This window comes from Nyctereutes procyonoides, unplaced genomic scaffold (assembly GCF_905146905.1).
Source record: "Nyctereutes procyonoides isolate TBG_1078 unplaced genomic scaffold, NYPRO_anot_genome, whole genome shotgun sequence".
Lineage (NCBI taxonomy): Eukaryota > Metazoa > Chordata > Mammalia > Carnivora > Canidae > Nyctereutes > Nyctereutes procyonoides.
The window spans coordinates 31,409,128-31,428,302 of NW_026575125.1; the positions used below are offsets into that span (position 1 = coordinate 31,409,128).

Below are 19,175 nucleotides of genomic sequence, written 5' to 3' on the forward strand. Positions count from 1 at the left end.
TACTCTACTGACTGAGCCAGCCCGACACCCCTAAAACTTTTAAGATTTTTTTTATACACTTGATCCAATTATTTCAGTCTAAGAAATTAGTTGGAATAAAATAATCAGAGATATGCACATATATTTTTCTATAAGAACATTCCTTATGTGATCTATTATGTTGAATAATTAAAACTTAAGGTTTTTACTTTTACAATTATATTTATATAATTTTGTAATTATGTAATTTTTATTTATATAATTTTGAATACATATTACTCGCACATAATTTTTTCCCACTTTTATTGAAAAATAATTGACATGCATCACTATATAAGTTTAGGGTATGCAGCATGATGGTTTGCTTTACATATTGTGAAAAGCTTACAATAGGTCCTGCTAATATCTCTCTTCTCATATAGATACAATAAAAAGAGAAGAAAGAAAAAAAAGGAAAAAATTATCCTTGTGATAAGAACTCAGGATTTATACTCTTAACTGCTGTCCTATATATCATGCAGCACTGTTAGCTATACTCATCATGTTGTAATTACATTGTAGTCCTTATTTCTCTTATAACTGAAAGTTTGTATCTTTTGACCACCTCCTCTCCACCCCATGCTCTACTTATGATAACCGCAAGTCTGATCTCGTTTTCTGAGTTGGTTTTTTTTTTAAGATTCCACATAGAAGTGAGGTCATACAGTTTTTTCTTTCTCTTTCGGATTTATTTCACTTTATCATAATGTCTCCAAGGTCTGTCCATGTTGTTGTAAATGGTAGGATTTCCTTGTTGTTGTTGTTTTTTTAATGGCCGAATAATATTCCATTATATGTATATCTCACAACTTCTTTATCCCATCATCCCTCAATGGACACTTAAGCTGTTTCCATATTTTGGCTATTGTAAGTAATGCTGCAAAACATGGGGGTTCATACATCTTTTCCAAGTAACTATTTTGGTTTTCTTCAAATAAATACCCAAATGTGGGTATGGAAGTTTTATTTTTAATTTTTTGAGGATTGTCCATACTGTTTTCCATAGTGGTATAACTGATTTTTTAAAATTTATTTATTCATGAGAGACAGAAAGAGAGAGGCAGAGACACAGGCAGGGAAGAGGGAGAAGCAGGCCCCATGCAGGGAGCCTGATGTGGGACTCGATCCCAGGTCTCCAGGATCATGCCCTGAGCCGAAGGCAGATGCTCAACTGCTGAGCCACCCAGGCATCCCATTATCTTTCTTTTTTAAAGTTTATTTATTCAAGTAATCTCTACACCTGTCATGAGGCTTGAACTCACAACTCTGAGATCAAGAGTCTCATGTTCCTCTGACTAAGCCAGCCAGGTGTCCCTACATTTTCATTATCTTAAGCAAAGCATATTCTAAGTTCCTTCCTGGTGTTTTTCTCAATTATCTTTAACCATGGGCTATATGCCTTTCTGCAGACTTAAATCTCTTGGCAGTTTCAGTGGCTGCACCGATCTGTATTTGCCACCAAAAGAGCACAAGGGTTACCTTTTTTGTGTATCCCACCAACACTTGCTATTTTCTGTTCTTTTGATAGCCATCCTAATGAGTGTGAGATGATAGCTAATTGTTGTTTTTGATTTGCATTTCCCTAATGATTAGGGATAAAACTTAAGTTGTAATAGCAAATATTGTCTGAACGATAAAAATGTTTGCACACACATACATAGATATGGACATATCAATTTTATATTATTTGTATACCCCAGTGTATTTATATATGTGTGTGTATCTATACATCTATGTCCTTTTTTTATTTTTTTAAGATTTATTTATTTATTCATAAGAGACACAGAGAGAGAGGCAGACACATAAGCAGAGGGAGAAGCAGGCTCCGTGCAGGGAGCCCGATGTGGAACTCGATCCTGGGACCGCGGGATCACACCCTGAGCCAAAGGCAGACTCTCAACCACTGAGTCACCCAGGCGTCCCTACATCTATATCTTTATTGATATATCAAGCCTGGCATTTTATACAAGAAAAAATAAATATTTACTCTTAGTCATGAAATCATGAATAATTTTCATCTTTAAGCTTTTCAGGAATTTCTAAGATCACTATAGCGAATGTTATTGATTTTATAATTAGCAAAAAGTTTTAATATGTTTAAGGCCTTTAGCTAAACAATGCTTAATAATTATTATTTTGTTCTCATTGATAAATCATCTTTAATCTTAGTCTAACCAACAAACTCATATTCAGTGTACATTTTTAGCACTGTAGGAATTAAATCAGCTACATTACAACACTGTCTAATGTGATAGTCACAGCAATCACAAATATTAAGTGTTATTGTTTCTGTGATAGCTAATTTTATGTGTCAACCTAGCTAGGTTATAGTGTCCAGATAATAGATGAAATATTATTCTGGATGTTTCTTTGAAGGTGATTTTGGGTGAGAATTATATTTAGATCTCTGAACTTCGAATAAAAATGGCCCTCCATAGTGTGGGTAGGTCTCATCTAATCAGTTGAAGGTCTTAATAGAACCAAGAATGACGTCCCCAGAACAAAAAAGAATTCTACCCATAGGCCAACTTTGGATTTGCACTGCAATTCTTTCCTGGATCTATAGCCTACTGACCTAACCTGAAGATTTTGGACCTACCAAGTCAATTATGTAAGCCATTTCCTTAAAATCAATCTCTCTCTGCTTCTGTTTCTCTGTCTCTGTCTCTATATATGCACACACATATCCTCTTGGTTCTCTTCCTCTGGAGAACTTTGACCAAGATCGTCCCCGATCCATAGATGGGCAGACTGTTTGACTATTCTTTGGGCCAACCCAGAATCATGGGGCATTCAGGCTTTATAGTCACGAAGCCCTTTCTCTCCAGAATTACTGTCCCTGTAAATTCAATGTGGATTAAGGCATTAGAAAAGCCAGTGAAATATACATGAGCAACCTAGAAGGAGAAACATTTTTCATTTTAACAACTTTGGTTTATTTTGAGATGTCACATTTAAACATCATAAAAGCATGTAAAGCACAGTCATAGAATTGAAGGAACAGCCATTTCAAACATGAGCAGAGGTTTTCTCAGTAGCCTAATATCAATATAAAGTTGGTAACTTATTCTCTGTTCATTAATGGTTCATTAATGGTAACCATTTAGTTGGTGTCTGTAAAACAAACACAGAAGGCAATTCAAAATGCATAAGTAAGTTCACCCTCAAGAACTTCTCACAAGTATTTGGAATAAGAATTCACATGGACCTTCTCTGTCTCCCTCTCACTAGCTAATTGTTCTGAATGTCTGGATTGTTCTGAGATCCACTAACTTGATAAGTATTTCTTGATAGCTAAAGTATTAGAATAGAATGGAATATAATATAATATAATTAATATAATATAATATAATATAATATAATATAATATAATATAATATAATATTAGTATGAAGTAGTGTATTGCAGTACAATAAGATACAATGCTCTTGGTAGGGAGGAATAATTTTCCCTCTACCCTTCTAAATCTTGGCCAAGACCCCCCCTGTAATAACAAAAAAAAAAAAAGATAAGCAGAAGAAAAATAAACAGAAGTTCAGTAAAGTGGGGTGCCAGGGTGGCTCAGTCAGTTAAGCATCTGACTTTTGATTTCGGCTCAGGTCATGATCTCAGGGTAGTGAGACTGAGCACCGTGTGGGGTTCTGTGATGAGTGTGAAGCCTGCTTGGTATTCTCTCCCCCTCCCCAACATGTGCATGCATGCACACACTCTCTCTCTCCTTGTATACATGGGAGAGACCCAGGGGAAAAAAAAATGACTAACTCCTTGAAATAGTCCAAGCCCTTATCTTAAAATACCATCTCCTACTAAAGACAAAGATGTTGGGGGAAGGAGAGCCAAAAATGCAAAGTTAGCAGGAAAGTACAGTAAACAAGAGTAAGGTTGTTTGATAGATTTAGGTCACTGTCTTCTCCATTGATATGAGATTCTAAAGATGTAATCATTCCAGCTTCCTAGTACAGAGAGGGAGACCCTTACAAATGCAGATTTCCTTTATAAATGTAAATGTCTCTTACTAAAGGGTAACTTCACTCAGTTTTCAGAGCTTCTGTATCTGTAGCTTCTTAAAAATAGTCAGTGCAAAATATATACCAAATTTATACCAAAGATGTATTGTAGGGTAGCAAATTCTACTCCACTTCACCATGCAGTACAATTTCATACAACACAATGTCATTGGGAGCCTTACAGTACAACACAGTGCCATGCTATGTACTGAAATACACAACACTGTCTTTCAGAAGGGAGTGAGAATTCCATGAGTCTGGGCCCCTTATTTCAGATGAGGAAAATGAGGCCCAAAGAGGCTAATGATTTACCTAAGTAAGTCAGCAGCACCTGGAATCTTTAAAATATGACAATACTGATATGAATATGCATATGAATAATGGAAATTGGAGGGCATCTAAAACCATATACTAGCTCAACACTGGAGAATAAAGAATATCAAAGTAGAAACCGAACAGATCAGGCTAACCAAATGGAAAGCTTGAGTTTGATGTAAGTACAAACCCTGCTACACAAGACTGTTGTGGTAGACCAGGGTTCCAGTAACAGGATTTGGAAGTATGACTTTAGATATCACCAGTGACAGAAATGCTTGCTTTAAAAAAAAATTTTTTCAGGAACCCAGATGTAAACATTACTTTGTCACCACTTAGTCCATTCCCAATCCAGCTTCCTTTAGGCTAAATTGCTAGGATCCTTTTTCACACTTTCAAGAAAAGAAAAATCTCATCAATTATTCCTGATTTTGTCCTTAGACTGGATTCTTATAATACTGGAAATGTACCACTGTGAAATATAACACAATACTTAGATAGTTCTATGTATAATATGTGAATGTTTTGGCAATTAGGGGGAAATGATTAGTTATTTCTTTTGAAATATTCTTTTTTTAAAAAGAGTTTATTTATTTGATAGAGAGAGAGCATAAGGGATCCCTGGGTGGCGCAGCGGTTTGGCACCTGCCTTTGGCCCAGGGCGCGATCCTGGAGACCCGGGATCGAATCCCATGTCGGGCTCCCGGTGCATGGAGTCTGCTTCTCCCTCTGCCTGTGTCTCTGCCTCTCTCTCTCTCTGTGTGTGTGTGACTATCATAAATATAAAAAAAAGAGAGAGAGAGAGCATAAGCAGGGGAAGTGGCAGGCAGAGGGAGAGGAAGAAGTAGACTCCCTATGGAGTAGGGAGCTGGATGCAGGGCTCCATCTGAGGACCCTGGGATCATGACTTGAGCAGAAGGCAGATGCTTAACCAACTGAGCCACCCAGGCGCCCCTAATAATTTTTTAAAAGATTTTATTCATCTATTTACAAAAGAGAAACAAAAATAGTGGCAGAGGTGAGGAAAGAGAGTGTGAGGGGAGAGAGAGGGAGAAGCAGACTCCCCACTGAGCAGGGAGCCCAACACACAAGGCTAGATCTCAGGGACCCAGGAACATGACCTGAACCACCCAGGCACCCCTGAAATATTAATTCTTAACTTAGAAGTAAAATACTCTTATTTTAGTGGGGACTATAATGAATTCCAGGAGCAGGTAGAGGATGGGGAGCTTTTATGGGGCATGCTCATGTCCATGCAAGATGATGCTTCTCTTCACACTCAAAAATTGTAATGCAGCCATCATTTCACCCTCTCCTTGGCTCTCTTGACAAATGAGTTTATCAAAAAGAGTTTAGACATGATATCTATTGATGTTTCTCAAATTTTTATGTTAAGTATGGTATTCTGAAGCCACATTAAGAGATTTTTTTTTTTCCAGATGATGATGTTAGCAACTTCCAAGTCTGGTATTCTCTTGAGATCCATAGCTCTCCAGGACCACCAGTAACAGTTATTGAAATGAAATGCATTTCTCTGGTAAGAACCCATTAAATGTTCATAGACTCTGTCTTTTTGTAAACAGAGTTTTTGTTGTACATTTACATTGCAATTCCCTAAAAAAATCCAGATTAAATGAGCATATTAGGTTAAGTTATTCAAATTATAGCAGTTTTATTCTAAATCCAGTAATATGGACCTTAAGTGCTTATGGAAAACATATTTTAGCTCTATGGTATCTTTTTTTTTTAAAGATTTTATTTATTTATTCATGAAAGACACAGAGAGAATGGCAGAGACACAGGCAGAGGGAGAAGCAGGCTCCACCAAGGAGCTGGATGTGGGACTCGATCCCGGGACCCCAGGATCACACCCTGGGCCAAAGGCTCATGCTCAACCACTGAGCCACTCAGGCGTCCCTAGAATCTTGAACTTTTGCTCCAACAAATAAAAAACTTTAAAAAGACAAAAATACTTTGTCTGTAAATCAATTACTTGCCCACTGATTTCTGGGTAAATCTCCACTGAGACATAGAAAATGGGCGGTTAAACTACCGAGATGCACTCAAGAGTAGCTTGCAAAAGCATTCTCTTCTAAGTGGAAAATGATTTAATATGATGATGATAGGGTCATTTCACTCAATGAAAATGTCCCATTTCTGTGACCCTGTTATCACTGGAGAAAAAAATATTTCTTAAATATTATTTTTAAATGACAAAACTTTATAAAACTACTTGCAGTGGAAAATGATCGCTGGATTAACAGAAATCTCTTTGTCAGGACACAGGAGGAAAAAAAAAACATTTTAAATGGGTCCAGGAGAAATTGGGACCATGAGGTGGCACCTCAAAAATAGATAGACATTGAGTCCCTTATTAACTGTATGTTTAAAATAGATATAGAGGTGAGTATAGCTATGCAATCCAAAATAACAAAAAAGGATGTGATTCTAAAATACTAATAGACAAACAACTCCATATATTCTCACAAAATGGTATATAATGTGCCCCCCTTTTGGGAAGAGATGTTAACCTTTCAAGCAAAACTGATAGAACTTAAGATTTTTTAACTCTCAACTTTGAATGGTAAAGATTATCACACAAACTGAGAAACATACACCATCAGGGTACTTTATGTGGATAAGTAAGACTGAGCAAAAAGAAAACAGTTTCTTTTAATGTACTTCAAATATGTTTTCATTTTTAAATTTAATATATGCATATAGAGTTTCAGGAGCACATTGTTTTCATAAGTAATTTTCAAATAATAGCCCTTGTCCATTTTCCATAAAAGACTTGCCCCTCCCTATGTAATAAATTTCATTATTGTTGTTTTTAAAAAATATATAATCAAGTGGGGTGCCATGGTGGTGCATTCAATTTTGCATCCAACTCTTGGTTTCAGCTCAGGTCATGATCTCAGGGTCCTCAGGTCCACATTGGGCTCCACATTCAGCACAGAGTCTGCTTGAGATTCTCTCTCTCCCTCTGCCTTTGCCCCTCCTGCTCATGCTGTCTCTCTCTCTCTCTCTCTCTCTCTCTCTCTAAAACAAATAAATTATTTTTAACAGGAAATTCAACCAAGTATATCTGAAGATCTAATTGGCTTTATTCAACAATTCTGGAATTCGGAGCATCCCATCTAGGCAGTAGAGGGGAACTCTAAGGAGTTGTACAAAAGGGAAGGTTATTATAGATGGAAGGTAGGGCAAGAAATTTATTAGCAAAAGAAAAAGATTGTTTCAGCCAAGGTAGCTCTTTTCCTTAAGGGAAAAGAGTGAGGGATTTTATCATGCAGATTAGCTCATCTTCCTTTAAGGGATGGAGAGTATGTATGACAGATTCATTGACACCCATCAAAAAATTCCTAACTGACCAGTTAAGACTACATTTCTGGGGGAGTTCAAACTGCAATTAGATTATGTATTAAGCCTCTGCTTTGGAGACTTGGCCTAGGTGACACCATTTGGAACCTATGGTTCCTTTTAATTTTGTTTGGCTTGGTTTGATTTTTTTAAGTTTATTATTTTTTTTAATAATCTCTCCCCCCTATGTGGGGCTCAAATCTACAACCCTGAGATCAAGAGTTGCATGCTCTTCCAACTGAACCAGCCAGGCCCCCCTGTTTCTGTTTTTTTTTTTTTTTTTTTTCAAACACATGTAATTCTCATTCAGTTTGTGTTGATTTCCCGTTATTTTTTACTTTAAAACTTTCTGATTTCGGTACCACAGTGTGATACCTATAACTCATCCTGTTTGCGTATGTTCTTCTGATTATTACCAATTTCAATATTGCTTTTATTTTTCATTATGAATAGTTAAATAGTTATTTCATAAAAATATTTAATAATTTACTTCCAAGATCTACATAAATGAAAATGCAATTCCTGAGCCTCCGTTCCATTTAGTAGTTTTACACTGCAATGCAGGAGCAGAATTTAGTGCATGAATTGTCAGATTGCTTTGTTTGTCACTACTGGTAGGTGTGCTGTACTAAGCGATCACTTTCAGCTAAGGTTGGTGGCAAAGGGGAATCTTCTTTGACTACCTCAGTCTAGTTAGGCTACTAATGACAGTGATGTTGCCAGATTATTACATTTTCCCACCTCTCTAATAGTAACTGCCTAAGGTGAAAACATATGTACTCTTTAACTCTCAGACAAGATGATTTAGTTGGTGGAGATGCTATGGATTCTTATTCATGAGAGACACAGAGAGAGAGGGAGAGGTAGAGACACAGGCAGAAGAAGAAGCAGGCTCCATGCTGGGAACCCGACATGGGACTCATCCTGGGTCTCCAGGATCACACCCTAGGCTGAAGGCAGTGCTAAACCCCTGAGCCACTCAGGCTGCCCTATGGATTCTTTTAAATAATCCTTAAATCTTTGTGCACTTCTTGAAGAAGTTTTCCAAATACTTTCAAAAGTATGCTAAAATTATTGTCCTTACCTATATACTCTTTCCTAATATTTTTTTTACTGCATTTGCTGTTTTGCCAAACTTTTGAGAAATATTTTATTTAAACCTTAGATCATCAGATGTAGCAATGGAGTTTTCAAGATACTAAGCCAGCTGATTTTCCATCTGTATCTCAGCTTTTGCTACATTCAACCCAATTTTCACATCTTCCTTAGAAATGAATGGTCAGAATCTCTATAAAATAGGGTTCGTATAAGAAATATTTATACCCTCGAGGCACATAAATTTGGTTACTTCTTAGAGTAGGTTCCAAAAATCAGATTATATTCACAGTAAACAATAATTGGTTGTTAGCAGTCCATTACCTCTTGGGGTAAATTATTTAGTATTCTCTTGGAAATTTTAGCATGATATCTGCTATTCCATCTTGTTTAACCTTAAAAAATCTCTTGTATGTCATATAGTTTGGCTATGTGAGGATGATGAGAGCAATCCACTATCTTCCTACTGACAATAATTTCAATGTACAGCAGTGTTATAAATGTGTTCTGAAAACAAAACCTTAGTGTGTGAATAAAACCTATGCTTTAAGCTTTAGATCAGTCATAGCCTTTATAATATCTGTTCTGTTGTCAGTGACAATTGAATGACTAATTTATTCATCTTATAATCAACTTTTAGTTAAATTCACTGTATTGTTAATGGTGAAACTCAGAAGTCTTTCTACAAGTTAGTAAAAGAAGAGTGTCAGGGAGGAAAACATTTATTATACCTTTGAAGGTTTTTTGGTTGGTCTAAGAATTAAATTGACATGAGACAAATTAATAGGAGAAGATCAAACAGAAGTTTAATAACATGTATACATCCTTCCTGTGTACATGGGAGAGACCCTAGACACTGAATAACTCTCCAAAATGGCCAAAGCCTTCATCTCAAGTCCCATCTTCAGCTAAAGACACAGTAAAATGTTGGGAGTGGGGAGTCAGTTTCATGGGGGGTGAATAGGAAAAGCATAGTAAATAAGAGGAATATTGTTATACAGATTTAAGTTTTGCCTTTTCTATTGATTAAGAGTCTCTAGAGATTCAAAGTCATCCCTCACCGCTTCCTAGTGCAGTGTGGGAGACACTCTTACAAATGCAGATTTTCCGTATAAATGTAAATGTCTCTTACAATAGGGTAACTCCTACTTGGTTTTCCGAGGAGCTTCTAGTGTGTTTGTTGTTTCTTAAAAATAACCAGTTTAAAATAATCATTATGCCAAAGAGCCATATCTTGGGATGGCAAAATTTTCTTCCCTTCAGGAGCATAGTTAAAAACACTACTAATGCCCTTGGCGTCAAATGTAAAAACGTTCATACAAAACAACATTTGTGAGTTGCCAACCATTTTCAACTAATTTTTAGTTTAAAATTTTACCCTTCGGGGGCACCAGGGTTGCTCAGCAGTTGAGCATCTACCTTCAGGTCGTGATCCTGGGGTCCCGGGATCAAGTCCCACATCCAGCTCCCTATGGGGAGCCTGCTTCTCCCTCTGCCTATGTCTCTGCCTCTCTCTCTCTCTCTCTGTCTCTCTCATGTATAAATAAATAAAATCTGAAAAAAATATTTTTTTTAAATTTTTATTTATTTATTTATGATAGTCACACACAGAGAGAGAGAGAGAGAGGCAGAGACACAGGCAGAGGGAGAAGCAGGCTCCATGCACTGGGAGCCTGACGTGGGACTCGATCCTGGGTCTCCAGCATCGCTCCCTGGGCCAAAGGCAGGCGCTAAACCGCTGCGCCACCCAGGGATCCCTGAAAAAAATATTTTACCCTTCACAATAAAAATGTATATATTTTGATTTACTCATTTTGCTATGTTTTTCTTATTTTCTTTGTGTTTTTATATTCTTTATTTTTTCTAGGTGAAAGATCGTATATAATTGGTGTTGTACATGATCTTGAAATTTTTCTTCCTCATGAAACGTTGATGTAAAAAAATTAAAATTCTGCTTTGAATTTATCTTGAGAAGATAAAATGTAGACCCTATGTGTACATGTACATGTATGTATCTACATATACAGTCCTGAGCATGCCATGAAGGCACACACACGAGTTGTGCTTTTCCACAATGTCAGCTTTAATCAGTCATAAAGCAAAGTTAATCATAATTATAAAGCAGGTTCAGGATTCCAAACTCAATGATATTTCACCATGTGATGAAACTTGGCTTCTCACATGGCACACAGAACAGAACATAAGACAAGCCACACAACAAACGAGATAACAGAAGGGTATAGGAAGTTAATGAACCAACCGCAAAGTCAGTCTGTGGATGAGCAGTTGAGGTAAGGTCTGGTCTGAGTCAGCTCTCAGCACTAACTGCCTATTGTGTTCAAGCAGTGAAGGATCTCAGTTCTGTTCAGAGATCAATCAGGCAGGGCCTTCAACAGCAGCTGCCTTTTTCAAGTGGTCAGACATAGAGAAGTCATGTCTGAAGAGTCTAAGAGTTTGCTGCAAAAATCCTCCCCTTTTTAAAGGGATTTCATCAGTCTTGGGCCCCTGCAGACCTGCCCTGCTTCTGCTTGTTCTCATTTCTGGGGTGTCAGCCAGCTGATGCTGGTCCTGGTGGCATCTTGTAGCTGCAGTACCTTTAACTGCTTGCGTCACTGCTTGACACAGGCTCCTTCTTGACAGGAGAGATCCGTTTTGCTCTCTATGTGTATACATATGTATGTGTATAGAGAGAAAGCAGAGGGAGAGGGAGAGAGACCCTGTCTTAAAAGTTAAGCTAGAGGCTACTTCCTAGGGAGCATTCCCTGCAATCAATTATATTTCTATTTGTCGCTGCTTTTAATAGTTCCTGCACCCCCACCCCTGCCCCCAAGGTTATGATAAATGTCTGAATACATGTGAACGAGCCTATAGACTCTACAGGAGTTTCTGACTTTTTCCACAGCTCCTCAGTGCTTGTCAAGTACATCCTCACTCCCACATCATCCCCCAGTCTGGCACTGGCAGCCCTTCTTGATTGCACCTCTGCGTTCTGTATGTCCACGTTGGATGTAGAGGTGTGAAGCATCACTTCGTTAGGTATAGGGACATGCAGGTGGCAGTAGCAGAAGAATGACAAGGGTGTTTCTAGTTTACGGCTATCTACCTGCTTCCTCTGAGTTCTGAACTGCTGGCACTGACTTTTCAATTTTGGAAAATTACTGAAACAGGCTATAGTTATCACTTCCTCTGAATTACATGGTACATTTTTAAATGCCCTTTAATATAGTTTATTGACTTGGTGATGTTTTTAAATAGAATAAAATTAAAATTGAAAATTTCCTTAATATAAGTTGTGCCTAACTTAAATTAATATTGTATGTTTGGACCTCAGAAATAATCACTTTAATTTTTTTTTAAATTAAATAGGCTCCATGCCCAACATGGGGTTTGAACTCACAATCCTGAGATCAAGAGTTGCATGCTCTACCATCTGAACCAGCCAGCCACCTCAGAAATAGTCCATTTTAAATGAACTCATAATTATCTCCTGGGAGAGGATATGGTGGGAAATACTTCCTGCTGATGCATATTGAATTGTCATTGACTCCATTAGGCTTTAATGGGCAAAAATCATAATGTTGATTTACTCTGACCCAGTTAGAGTCGGAAGTGATGAGGTTTTCAGTGCAAAAGTCAGTGAATTGAATTTTCCCTGTTCAGAGAAGGTGTGAACTGGCAACCAAATGATAAAATTAACCCACTGTCTTTCTCACAGCTGTCCTTATCCATAATTTTCATGAAAGGAGGTGGCCTAGGTTAACTTAAGATTTTTAAACTCCTTCTGAGTAAGATTTTATCAATGGAAGCTGTGTTATTCAGTTTGAAGTATCTAGAATATCAGACACATTAACCATTAGATTTATATACAAACACTAAGGTCTCTTATAAATTGCACATTTATTTAATGAATATTTATTGTGTCTGGTATCCCTCACACTGTTCTAGGTGCTGAGGAACGGTGATGAATATTACAAACAAGGCCCCTATTTTCATGGAGCTAACATTCTAGTTGAGTCAGACAGAAAACAAAAATAACCTTGGAATAACATATTTCATGGGAAGGTTTTCTGTTGTCTTACATTTTCAAGTAAAGACACAACCTGAGAACCATAGACAATTCTGTCTCCATGTTATGAAAGGTACTGCTCTGCCATTTATTAAGGAGTCACTAAATGTTCTAGTTATGATGTTTTTAGTTGACATGACAAAGTCCAAAATTTCAATGGCCTAACACAATAGCTGCATATAGATGGAAAAAGAAAAAGGAAACAGAAAATAATTTCCACTGGTTTTTGAATCCTCTTGTCACAGAGGCAGCACACTTCACTTCCACTCACCTACTAGAGAGAACTAATCACATGGCTATGCCTGGGTGCAAGAGAGTTTGGGAAATGTAACCTCTGGTTGGGCAGCTCCTGCCCAATGATGTCTTCATATCATGAAGGAGAGCACAGAATTTTGTTGGAGGGATGATATTTCTGCCATGCCAAGACAGATAAGAACCCTTTAGCCTATCACCCTTGTCCAGCCTCTATACGCATTGGCCAGAACACAAAGAGAGGGGGAGTGGCTTCTTTAAAGAATGGAAACTGATAGTTTAATGCCCATTGGATTTTGGTGAGTTCTCGCTAAAAGTCTGGACCATGGAATGGAGGGGAGATGGCTAGAGTGACAGCAGCTGCACTTTTATTTGTTTTATTTTTTAAAGATATTATTTATTTATTCATGAGAGAGAGAGAGGCAGAGGGAGAAGCAGGCTCCGTGCAGGGAGCCCGACGTGGGACCCCATCCCGGGACTCTAGGATCAGGCCCTGGGCTGAAGGCAGGCGCTAAACTGCTGAGCCACCCAGGGATCCCCAGCAGCTGCACTTTTAATGGCACATGACAAAACCTTGTAGATCAAAGTGGATTCTCCTCAGTGTCTGGGGACTGGTTTGGGCTATTTTAAAAGGATCTGCCCAAGATACATTTGGCTAGAGTAAGAAGAACCCAAGAGAAAAAGTCTACATGGGGTAATGCTAGAAAGAGGAGAAAGAGAAGGACCTAGAAAGTCAACTGGAAAAGATCAGTCAGTATCAATTAAGTAAATGGTCTTTGTTCTTTTACTTCTTGCACCATATTCATCCTGTAACCTGTAGGAGCCATATTAACGCAGTGACTGCAGGAGAAGTAGTTAGAGCAGGAGCTTGAAAAGAGTAGGTCATGTCTGCTTTCTTCCTCACAAACAGTCTGAAAAATTACTACATGTCCTGAGGGTAAGGAGGGAGTGCCAGGAGGAAAGATCACCAAAAATATTCATTGGGTTTCAAATGAAAGCGTTGGTTGTTATTGTACCTCTTTCAAGATCTGATAACGAGACTCCTCTAGCATTAGGAACTACCCTGAGAAAACAAGGAGATGGAGAAAGGGAGATTCTGCCAGATTGGAAGATCAGTAGTGGAAGAGAAACCATTTTCAGATGGTACTCTACCAAGTTAGTCCATCCAGTTTATCTGTTACCATGACAATAAATGCCTAATCTAAATTTAGTGATGATTGTACCAACAAAAATAGTCCAGAGTTTCATTGACTGTGGCATGAAGACTGGGGAAATGTACCCAGGTAGAGCAACTAACAGATGTTCAGAACAAAATGAGCTTGGTGGGAAGGGAGGTAATAGGTAAGAGCCCAGGCACTCCAGGAACAGAAAAGATGCTTGTGAGGCTGGAGCTTGGACAGAAATAGCAGTGGGGAGGAAGTACTTTGAATCAGACGTGCTGGCAGGGCCAATACTTTCAGGACTTCAGAAAGTGAGATAAGAGATTTTATTCCATGTGCAATTAGAAGCTACTAGAGAGTGGAAAGATGGGAATGACCTGATCTAAAATTTCTGTCTTTAAATTTCTCAAAAATGTTTCTCCTATTTTAAGAAAATAAGAAACATATAAGTTATATTTAGATACTGAAATATTTTTAAAAATTTTATTTATTTATTTATTCTTTTATTCGTTTATTTATGAGAAAGAGAGAGAGAGCACAAGCATGAGTGAGCAGAGAGGGAGAGAGACTAGTAGACTCCTCGTTGAGCAGGGAGCCCCACGTGGGGTCTGATCCAGGACCTGGAGATCATGACCTGAGCCAAAGTCAGACATTTAACAAACTGAGCCACCCAGGCGCCCCTGAAAATATTTTATATTTGTTTTAAAATTAATATAGAGGGGCGCCTGGGTGGCTCAGTCAATTAAGCATTTGACTCTTGATTTCAGCTCAGCTCGTGATCTAAGGGTTGTGAGATTGAGCCCTGGGAGTGGAGTCTGCTTAAGATTCTCTCTCTGACCCTCCCCAACCACTCTTTCCCTCTCTCTTTCAAATAAATAAATAATTTGTTAAAAAAAATAAAATATATGTAAATATTCAAACTTCCTCTGAAAAAGTTTATAATTTGCAAAATTCAATACATCTGTTTATACACATTTTAAACATATTCCAATCTTAGCTGCATGTTTGAATTTTTTCGGCATTCTGAATTTCAACATTTTATGAACGTCTTCATGCTTTAAAATCTTTATATTCCATGGGATTAAATATACATAATTTATTCCTTTTACAAAAGGATTATGAAAAATGGAAGCAATTTCTTTCAACAGTCATTATGTTAGCTAAAATATTCCTTCAGTACAATCCAGAGAAAAATACTGGACACCTTATAAAAGAATACTGTGTCATTGCACCCAAAGGAGGCCATGTAAAGAAAAAAGACAATTTTTGAAGTCACTGTGTATAGTCACTGTTTCACTTGAATTTCCAAAACCAAAATCAGTCCAAATAGATGTACATTTGATTTTAAAAAACCTTAAAAAATCACCCATCAAAGTGGAAGAATATACCATTGGCAAGACACACGCACTAGCCAAATATTTCACACCTTTTATATGAAGAAAATAGTCACAGAAATTCAGCAGGCTTTATACTTCTTATTGAGTGAGAGTTATTTGTCATAAAATGGAATGGGGGGTACAGAATGCCTTAGACAATAAGACTATTGGCCATCTTTGCAGATGACTTCTTTATACATTCTGCTTCATGTGTTGAAAGTAGTTCTGTATTTTTGGAGAATATAGCTAACACAAAGGAGGTATTTCAAGAATAAACTTACAAATTTGGATCATCTCATCAAATCATGAATGACAAAAATCTCTTCTCTTATTGAATACATGAAATATTTAAAGAAATATCTAAAAAAAAAGAAATATCTAATTTTTATGGCCTTAAGAAATATAGTTAGAAAATTAATCTTGTCTAAATTAATTTTGACAGTATTTTGGCAGATGTATATTTAAAAGAGATTATTCATACAATACTATATTTTAAAGGTGTAATTTAGGAGTTTTTAATCTATTTAAACTTGAAAAAATATTCAAATTATTTTTTTAAATATTCAAATTATAATGAAAGTTAGAAATTGTTTTTTATAATATTGTAACTAAAATTGACATATATTTTACCAGACTAGAAATACCACACTCTTAATTAATTGGGAATTTAAAGCTTTTTACTGTAATGAATCATTCATTTCTATTGAGTCTATTGTTGGTTTTGAGACCCCAGAGAATTTGATTGCAGGCTTTCCTTAGAGATTGCAGTACTGCTTAGTGCAAGTAGTTGGAAGCAATTAACGATTGCTCTCTGGAAGGCTGCTCAATTTTGAGGGAGTGTCCAGACATACTGGGTAAGAGTGAAGTGATCAAGTAGTGACATTTGCCACAGATGTGTCAAACAGGAGTTGTTACACAAGTGCCCCAGAGCTGCCATCCCCATTTTCATCTCTTAAGATTCGGCCAACCGTAGAATGTCCTAACACATTTGTAACACTAGGGCCTGCTTCTGTTAAATGACTTGTAGTTCACAGAGATAGCAGTAGATTGAAAGTGGTTTTGTTTTACCTTTTGTTCAAAGTCTGCATGTGATAAGACATAAAGCAATTCGATATTCCAGTACTTCATTCCTCTTTAGACCAGAGTTTTTCAAAGTATAGGTTTCAAAAACGTGAGTGGGTCAAAACTAGCATTATTATTATTTTTTTTAAGAAATAGAATAGAATAAAAGAGAATAGAAAGTATCAGAGAATGTCACATGTGAGAAGAGTAGGAATTGTTTTGTGAATCTTTTTTTTTTTCCAGTGTGTATGTGAGCCAGGTCATGATATAAAATGAATTACTCTAGGTTGTGATGAAAACATTTTGAAAATCACTGGTTCAGATCCTAGTATTTTTTTACTTCTGTGAAGAATAAGCCACAGCATTGTTTTAAACTGACACTGACCTTCTCTGAGAAATATCCAAGTAATATAGACTAGGACAAATGTCTAGTCCAAAGATATCTCATTTTGGTTTTCTGTCTAAAGACCTGGGCAAAGTTTCTAGACCAATATATGGTTGTTGGTATTTGTTATCCTGGCATATGGTTTAGTTGTTGATCTGTTAGACCCTTAGAAAATTCCTAGGAGGCTAAATTCTCTAACAGTCTCATGAAATACTTCAGATTGCCTAGGAAGTGATAAATTCTGTGACATAATGTAATTATTGGTTTTTTTTTTCATTTTATATTTTTATTTTCCTTCTTTATAATTATGAGCATTGGTTATTTTACTATAGCAATTTAAATGCCCATGTATTTTAGAAATCCATGATTCTTGTATCTCCTGAAACTATTGTAGATGGCCATTTTCCAATGCATTTATAATTAAATCTGATTTATAACATATGATATCCCAGTTTAATTGTAAATTTGTATATATTCTTGATTTTCGTCTTTCCTTACCAGATGTTGTTCACCACACTCAATGCTGTTTCCATTCCCCTAAAATGTAACATTTATCCACTCAATTATTTATATATCTGTAATCAAGCAAACATTCATTCCGTGGGTGAAGCTGTATCTTGAAGATATGTATTGTGAATAACTCTTTCTTCATCACCGCCTGTCCCTACCAGCTCAGTATCAAGGTTGTTTTTGTCATTCCTCTAATGTGTTAAGTTTCAAAATACCTCCAAGTCCTAAAGTACATTCATTACCAAGCTTTGAAATATGATTGAAATGTCCAATATTTTCTATTTTGTTAGGTTAAGGCATTACAGACAACTCATCTTTGTTCAAGATTGAGATATGTCCTATCAATCACCTTCAACACTTTTGTTTTAACTAATGACTTTTACTATAGTGGAGATCATGGCTGTAATGGGATGAAACATAAGCCGTTAGCCAGAATAGGTCAGAATGGGGATCAAGAAATGTCTTGGAACTTGAAGAGTGTCTTCCAGGGCTGAGTGGATGTACCTAGGGAGGCAGGACAGGAGAAACCAGTATGGAAAGAAGGAATCTAAACAAGAAGGTAGTTGAATTATCAACATAATTTGTCTTCTTAGTTCAGATTTTCCCTAGTATTTGTTGCTGATGTGCAGAGATACTTGAAGTATGTCCTCTGCATTGACAGAACTTTTTAGAAATATGTATTTTCAGGCCCCATCTCAGAGCTACTGAATCAGAATCTTTTTTTTTATAATTTTTATTTATTTTATGATAGTCACACAGAGAGAGAGAGAGAGAGAGAGAGAGGCAGAGACATAGGAAGAGGGAGAAGCAGGCTCCATGCACCGGGAGCCCGACGTGGGATTCGATCCGGGGTCTCCAGAATCGCGCCCTGGGCCAAAGGCAGGCGCCAAACCGCTGTGCCACCCAGGGCTCCCCTGAATCAGAATCTTTGGGGCAGGGGGCCAGTAATCTATGTTTTAGCAACCTCTGCAAATAATTCCTATGCCATGCTAAAGTTTGAGTACCACAGCTAGAGAAAACATTGATAAATGGCAATAGTACTGAAGAAAACTATATTTCAAATGTAATTTTACACTTTCCTTACCATTTAGCTAGATGAATGTCTTGGAGTATTTGTTGTTGAAAAAATAGCATTATCATTTACCAAGATTAGTCAAGGAAAACATGTAAGAGATTAAAAGTGAGTGAGATATATTCAATAGCGGATCAAGGAGAAAAATAAAACAAATGGCCTTATGTTGCATAAAAGTTTTCTTTGCATTTCCTTTAAAGAACAATGATTCACTCTATGCTGACACTAAGAGCTGATTATATATTTGTTCTGTAATTCTAGGAGACCATTTGCATTGAAATACCTCTCTCGAATCCCAAAGAGACAATGATTCACTTAGATGTGCAATTATCCACTGCTGCCCTTAATGGACTCAAGCAATTTATACTGTATCCGCTAGAATGTATCAGCTATGTGGTACAGTATACTCCAGCAACTACAGGCTGTAGAGATGAAAGGTATGGTTTTAGTGTGGCATTATATTTTATTGTTGATACTTTGAAATGAAGCCTTCT

At 37.0% G+C, this 19,175-nt stretch overlaps 1 protein-coding gene across 1 annotated transcript in view; it reads left to right on the forward strand.

Moving 5' to 3' along the window:
* CFAP47 (cilia and flagella associated protein 47) overlaps positions 1-19,175 on the forward strand; it is a 491,966-nt gene that overhangs the window by 343,187 nt on the left and 129,604 nt on the right. The window contains exons 51-52 of the mRNA XM_055338249.1: positions 5,780-5,877; positions 18,943-19,118. Of these exons, the coding sequence (XP_055194224.1) occupies positions 5,780-5,877; positions 18,943-19,118 (274 nt within the window). The remainder of the gene's footprint in view (positions 1-5,779; positions 5,878-18,942; positions 19,119-19,175) is intronic.